This window comes from Acomys russatus, chromosome 3 (assembly GCF_903995435.1).
Source record: "Acomys russatus chromosome 3, mAcoRus1.1, whole genome shotgun sequence".
Lineage (NCBI taxonomy): Eukaryota > Metazoa > Chordata > Mammalia > Rodentia > Muridae > Acomys > Acomys russatus.
In genome coordinates, this window is record NC_067139.1 from 33,964,285 (window position 1) to 33,971,418 (window position 7,134).

The 7,134-nt window shown below is 42.8% G+C and overlaps 1 protein-coding gene and 1 non-coding gene across 2 annotated transcripts; both read left to right on the forward strand.

Moving 5' to 3' along the window:
* Nucleotides 1-295: 295 nt before the first annotated feature.
* Nucleotides 296-6,322, forward strand: Cks2 (CDC28 protein kinase regulatory subunit 2). Its single transcript, XM_051171217.1, has 3 exons — nucleotides 296-511; nucleotides 4,813-4,940; nucleotides 5,988-6,322. Exons 1-3 carry the CDS (start codon nucleotides 453-455, stop codon nucleotides 6,038-6,040), a joined length of 240 nt encoding a protein of 79 aa, XP_051027174.1. The 5' UTR covers nucleotides 296-452; the 3' UTR covers nucleotides 6,041-6,322.
* Nucleotides 3,338-3,474, forward strand: LOC127187259 (small nucleolar RNA SNORA2/SNORA34 family). The gene has a single exon (XR_007830420.1). It is a non-coding gene; the product is annotated as a small nucleolar RNA SNORA2/SNORA34 family (small nucleolar RNA).
* Nucleotides 6,323-7,134: the final 812 nt, after the last annotated feature.

Consider the following 7,134-nt stretch of genomic DNA (forward strand, 5'->3'; position numbering starts at 1 on the left):
TACCTCCCCAGTCCACCCTTCTTCATCGCCCGCCCATCCCGGAGACCGTATCCGCCTCGTCCCGCGATAGCTCATCTTGGGTCCGCCCACCCACTCAACGGCTCGGCCCTCAGGCCCATTCTAAATCACTGCGCACGCGCTGTGCGGGCCATAACGACTTGGCTCCGCCCTTCTCTCCGTCCGTCCGGGGATCGCCCTGCGTCTATCCATTCCTTGCTCCCGCCCTCCCAATCCCGTAAGAGGCCTCTGATTGGTTACCTGTCCTCGTGGTCTACGCGGAGCGTGATTGGTCGGTGGCTTCGTCCAATCGGCGGCGGGCTGTCGGATTCAAATCCAGAGCGTTGGGCCTGCGGTCGTTGGCCTCATTCGAGTCGTTACGCCGGCCATAGGCGGACGTGGAGCTCCTTGCGCCTGGTTCCCGGCTTCCGTTTTCTCCTCCGCGCGCCGGCAGGATGGCCCACAAGCAGATATACTACTCCGACAAGTACTTCGACGAGCACTACGAGTACCGGTGAGCGGCGCCTGCGGAAGAGGGCCGGCTCGGGAGGTCAGACCTGGCGGGCGGCTCGCCAGAGGCTTCCGTCCGTCGCGGGGCGGCCGGGCTTTGTGTCGCGTTGCGGGGTTGGCAGGAACCGGGGGTGGGCGCATCGGAGGGTTCGGCAGCGCCGCAGCTGGGAGTTGACGACCCGCACCTCGCACTCGGCCGGGACCGGCCTGGAGGGGAATTCCCCGGCAACGCACCCGCCCCCGAGGTGGCTTTGCGAGTGGCTGTTGGGGTGGGAACGCTCCAGACGCACTAACTCTAAGGCCTTATTAAAGGGCTCAAGATCGAATTAAGAACTCGAGATTGCCCTCGGAGGTGTTTTTGTTGTTGTTGCTTTGTTCTTTTGGAGAGAAGTTGCTTTGTTTTCGTTTCTTTTTTCTTTTTCTTTTTTTTTAAAGTTAGCCCTCAACGGTTAGTGTAGTTGGACCACGTTTGGGGCTTTTGAGGAAAAATTGGGGTTTGAAACCCTGAGATAACGTAGCTGGAAAGTAGTAGCTACGTTAGTATACTCGGCAAATGGGATTGTGCCAAGGAGGGGGTTATTACAGTTAACTTTGTTGTGTTCTTGCTGAATTGAGGTGTGGTTTCAAAGGCCTTTCCGCTGTCTGGTCCTTCTCAGTTGGGACTAGAGCGTTGCATTCTGGGACACGGTCAAGCTACCCAGATTGGAAAAACTTACGCCGCTCTCGGCCAAATAGTGACCTTGTTTTCTGTTTGCTGCCCTTTTACGTTAGCCACCAGCATGGTGTTTGAGAAACAAGACACTTTTTTTGACAGTGGATTCCCCTCCCCCCATCCCCCACCATTCTCTCACGCCCCTAGTATAGAAAACTGGTCCCCTAGGACATTTTATAGTTTAGTAATGCAAGAACGTCAGTGGTTTTAGCTAGAAAAACTCATTTTTTTTAAACTATAAAGCTTACGTAATCCTTACGTAATAATTTCAAACTTCACAATTGTAACAACGTGGTAAGTAGGCATTAGGTTCGGTGGTTATAGTAACTCAGCCCACCTAGTTACTATGACAGAAAAATTGTACTGCCTTTCAAAACTTGATAGATAAATAATTTTGGGGGGGTGTCCAAGTGTTTAGCATATTGGCTTATATACATATCTTTAGGACGCTGCCAGATTCAAGATAGTTTTTAAATTTGGGCTATATAAGTTGTAGGTGTTGTGTTTGGGAGCAACTGATCTGTCTGAAATAATTTATTCCAGATTAGGAGCTAGTCTCTTACCCACTGTTATGGTATCTGGAGCTCAAGAGATTAAACATTAAGTGGCTTTTTAAGCTTGCTCTTCTGCTTCAGCCTTCCAGTTGGGAAGGTTATAGGTGTATCTCCACACCTGACTTGAGTGAGCTTTGTTGACCAATGTTTACAAAACAGGAGTTAGAGAGGTGCTTTTGGAAGGGACTGTACCTGGTGATAAGACACAGCTGTGAGTCTAGGGTGGTTTATATACAGTAGAACTGCGTGTTGGGTAAGTTTCAAAGCTTAGTCATTTTCTTGGGGTTGTTACTAAGAACACAGAGTTGCCCCTCCTTCCCTTTTTTTCCTTTTTCTTTTTGGGTTTTCAAGACAGGGTCTCTCTGTAGCCTTGGCTGTCCTAGACTCACTTTGTAGACCAGGTTGGCCTCAAAACCACATCATTGATCCCACCCGCCTGCCTCTGCCTCCACCTCCCAGGGTGCTGGGATTACAGGCGTGCACCACCACACCATGCTTTCCCCCTTCTATTTCTTTTTTGCATTTTTGTGATGTCAGCCCTGGCTTCCTGGAACTCAAGGTAGACAGGGATCTGGCTGCATCTTCCTTCCAAGCCCTAAGAGGTACAGTGTACTTATTTACAGAAGGAAAATTGAGGATTTTTTCTTGGTACTTTCATAAAGTGACACTATATGGCACTTTCGTGTTCCAACAAAAACTGGGTTTTGGAAATAGTTTTCCTTGTGAGTGGTCAGTAATTAAAATATAGGTAAAATCATCAGTGGGTTTGACATTACTTAAAATCTTTCATTATAATCAACCCCTGACATGCACCCTGTTGACACAGCTTATGATAGAGGAGGTGCCTCCTATTTGAATGCCTTGTAGGCACATTATTGTATTATTTGTGAGAGCAAATAGACAAGCGTCACATATGTCATTTGAGACATGATATCAGTGAAAACATAAGATCACAAGGCATTTTGTACAGTCTTAAAAATTGGATGTTGAGGACGAGGCCTTTCAGGGTCCCTGGGCTTTGGAGAAAGACCCCATCTCAAAAATATGTAGCCCAATATGCCCTGAAACTTGGCAATCCTTCCTGCCCCCCTTATGAGCTATAGCTCTAAAACAATAACAAATATTCAGCAGTGTTTCAAGAAATGTGTGGCAGTTGGTATGAGTAAGACTTTATATAGTTGCCTGGAATTGTGGGGGGGGGGTATGCGATGGTAGTAAGCATAATTCTGTAGCCATTTTAAAGTTCTTTTAAGGGTTATGTGCACTCAAATAATAAGCTACAACCTAAAATCTATGTTATGAACAACTTGGTGCTTAAAATGGGTTGTGAATTAAGCTGTTTCCAAAAGTACAGAACTGAATTTGCATTTCCATCATCTCACAGACTTACACTGGTCAAAATTGATACTTGCTAACTTTGTATAAACTTATTATCAGAAAAAGGTAAAGAAAGGCTGACAATTAGGGTTTTAGAAACAGATACTTTGTGTTAATTAAATGTTTTATGGAAGCAAGGGTACAGATTTGTTTGTGTATATATTTGTTAAAATCGTGTGTATTTGCTTTGGCCCTGAATCAAGGCCAGCAGTTTACCAAAGCTGTTGGCTTCAAGCAGGAGCCTAAAGAAATGTCTTTCTATGGTCTGTTGGCCATTTCAGAAATCTGTAAATCTAATGGTCAATTCATTAGAAAGAAACATGTGGCTGAATGATGTGCCCAGTTCTGTAACTGTAGCACTTGGGAGCCTAAGGCAAAAAGACGGTTTGAAGCCAGCCTGCCACAGCAGAAAGGGGCGGGGCGATGATTGTGACAAAGACTGAGTGATGATTGGTGATAGATGTGGTAGCTGATAAGTCTTAATAATGGGATTTCACGATTTCTGTATAATACTTCTACTTGGCTGTTTAGTTCATTCATTAAATTATATGTTAATTAAATCTGTTACCAAGAAAAGATTATTTTAAAAAAGGAAATATTGTATGTATTTATAGTGGCTTGATATTAAAAGACTATTGTATGCCTACCGAAAGTTCTGGAAAAGCACCAGTAACTTACTGGGAAACTAAAGGTCTATATGAAGTTCCAAGGGCGTGAACATTTGAAGTTAATATTTTTGCTTTTAATTTTGAAGCATGGAACAAACTGGAAAATATACTAGAACTACAGATCTAGTGTTGAATAACAGGAAACACATTAGCTGCCTTAGTTTGTCCATTCTCCCCCCACCCCACCTTCCTTTATTAAAGGTTTAGTAATATCCCAGATGGAGGTAGCGACTAATTCTGGCATTAGGCTCCTTCTTTACTCTTCTCTGCAACACTATTTTAAAATTGCTTCTGGCTTTAGCTTGCTTCTCTAGCTATCCTGCTACCATGAATCTGTACCCCACAGGAGAGAGAATAGGTGTGTTTTATACTCTGGAATGATCTTTCTCTTTAAGTATACTTTTCAGTACTTGAATATTTTCTGCCTATATCCTGTAGTGTACAAGTTGTCTCATGCCCAAAGGAGGCTAGAGGAGAGGGTGGGGTGTATAATGATGTGCCCAGCTTAGATTTTAAAGGCCTTTTCCTGGAAGATTACTCAATAGCAAATACTCTGTTAGGAGGTTAGCCCTAAAGAATAAGACGCCTCAGCCAGGCGTGGTGGGGCATGCCTTTAATCCCAGCACCTCGGAGGCAGAGGCAGGCTGATCACCAAGTTCGAGGCCAGCCTGGTGTGCAAAGCCAAGGCTACACAGAGAAACCCTGTCTCAAAAGACCGAAAGAAAGTAAGAAAAAGATGCCTTTCATTTTGTACAGTTTACTATTGGCCTAATACTTAAAAGGAAGTCCTCAAAAACCAGAAATATTGGTTATTATACCTATAACAATCATGGGTAGTCCCTAAGTCCCAAGACTGATACAAATAGTATTGTAATCTAGCATTGTTTTAGAGAAATTAGTTTGTTTTGAGGACAAAACCCTTTAAATTTCTCAAGGTACCTGTATAAAGTGATGATAGGAAAAGGAACTAATCTTTGGCTGAATCTTTTAACAGACATGTCATGTTACCCAGAGAACTCTCTAAACAAGTACCAAAAACTCATCTTATGTCCGAAGAGGAGTGGAGGAGACTTGGTGTCCAGCAGAGTCTAGGATGGGTTCATTACATGATTCACGAGCCAGGTAAGCTCTGCTATAAAGTACTAGCGAAAAAGTAGTTGGTGGGGGTCATCTTTTTAATAAGCTGAACATTAGGTGTTAACTAAAACTAACTGACGGCTCAACCCCATCCCTTACTCCTCAGATAATGAAAGTGATAGGAGCTGGGCAGTGGTGGCACACACCTTTAATCCCAGCACTCGGGAGGCAGAGACAGGTGGATCTCTGTGAGTTTGAGGCTAGCCTGATCTACAAAGTGAGTCCAGGACAGCCAAGGCTACACAGACAAGCCCTGTCTCCCCACCAAAAATCCAAATAAACAAAAAAATGACTTAGATACTTAGCATAAAATGGGTGTTTAAACTCTGTACTTCTTTTTTTTAATGCTTGTAAACTTGTTAAACTTGAGCCTGCATTTTAACTTTCTTGGGATGGATGGTGGCACATATATTTAAGAATTCTAAAATTCCCCCTATTACAAAAGCAGTGGAGGAACTTAATTGTCGATTCCTGGCCTTCCTCACACTGAATTGGGAGGTATTAGGTGGGCTCTCCTGTGTTAATTATTTTTATCCTTTGAGATAAGGTCTTCCTACAGAGTCCAGGCTTGATTGGAACTCTCCCTCCTTTCTTAGCTCAGTGTGGGGATTACAGGTATGCAGCACCACAACTTGCTTTCTGTCTGGTAGGCTTGTTTTGTGTGCTGAGATTCAACCTTTGTATTTGCTAGGCACATACATACTCTACCACATGTATAGCCAACTTTGTGGTGATTTTTGATGTACATTAGCTGATTTGAATGAGGTGTTCTTTTCCCTCTTTTCACTGGAAAAGATTTTACAGGTAGAAACCATTCTTCCCAGAGTAAGCCAAAGATTAAAATAGTGGAGTAATGCTATTATGAGATTGTTTGATAGTTTAGATAGATAGATAAGGTAGTTTAGTGTTTACTCTATAAAAAAGTTTGCTTGTGTTTAGTGTTTACTATATTGAGACATTAGTTTTAAACATTTCAAACAGTGACTGGTTGTTTTGACATGAAACTTAATGATGAATATTTCCTTTCCACAGAGCCGCATATTCTTCTTTTTAGACGACCTCTTCCAAAAGAACAACAAAAATGAAGTGCAGCTGGGATCATCTAGTCTTTTTCAAACTTAATGTATATGTGTATATAAGGTAGTATTCAGTGAATACTTGGAAAATGTACAAATCTTTGATCCATACCTGTGCATGAGCTGTATTCTTCACAGCAACAGAGCTCGGTTAAATGCAACTGCAAGTAGTTTGTTTTAAAGTTGTTAAAGATTTTCTTGTAGTTTTTTCTTAATATAAGTGCCTGTTTTACTTTACCTGTTACTTTTGTTAAATAAAGTTTGTATGTTGCATTTATCACTATTGTTGAAATTAATTTGACTTCTTCAATAATTTTACCCCGGGAGAAAATAAACATACTTGAAAAAGAAATATTAAGCTCCAAACGATGGGCTAAAGTCAAAGTAGATTTTACAGCTTTGTTCGTCAGCTTCCCAGATTAACTGAATTCTTCAAGAGAACAGAAAAACCCAACTTAATACTATTTGACAGTGTCCATGGCTACAAAACACAATGGATTCAGAGAGAAGTGTTTTAGTGCCGAAGCACTACGCTTCAGAAAGACCACACTGTGTGCTTGTTTGGATAGTAGTCGTTTTGTGGACCAAGAGATTCGGTACAGACACATTAGTAGACTGCCATGAGAAATGTACACGGGTTGCCAGTAACATAAGACCCTAGTTAGAATAGCAAGGGTGACTTCACACTGATCACAGTAAACACACCGAGCCCCCAGCCGTCGGTGTGTGGGCATACCTGAAGAACTGGGGCTGTCTGGGTGTCTTGCTTGAAATAAAGGGCTGGTGCTTAATTCTAAACCTACAGTTTGACTCAAAACCTGTGTATCAAATGCCTCACATAGTAGGCTTCCTTTTTCTGCCCTTAGATTGCGCAGCTGCTTGTTATACAAATTGCAGCATAGGTTTCTCATAATAAAACACATTCGACCCTTGTTCTGGTTCCTTTTTAATTGGTTTTTTGAAACAGGGTTTTTCTGTGTAATGGCACTGGCTGTCCTGGACCAGGCTGGCCTCCAACTCAGATCCACCTGCCTCTGCCTTTCAAAATGCTGGGATCAAAGGCATGCAGCCACCTCCCCTGTCTCCCGCTCTTCAACGAGCCT

What these genes read in the sequence shown, in the direction of transcription:
- Cks2 (XM_051171217.1), top strand. Translation starts at nt 453, where the DNA reads ATGGCCCACAAGCAGATATACTACTCCGACAAGTACTTCGACGAGCAC. An exon ending in GACGAGCACTACGAGTACCG is followed by an intron (nt 512 to 4,812) that starts GTGAGCGGCGCC and finishes ATCTTTTAACAG; the next exon opens with ACATGTCATGTTACCCAGAG. An exon ending in TTACATGATTCACGAGCCAG is followed by an intron (nt 4,941 to 5,987) that starts GTAAGCTCTGCT and finishes TCCTTTCCACAG; the next exon opens with AGCCGCATATTCTTCTTTTT.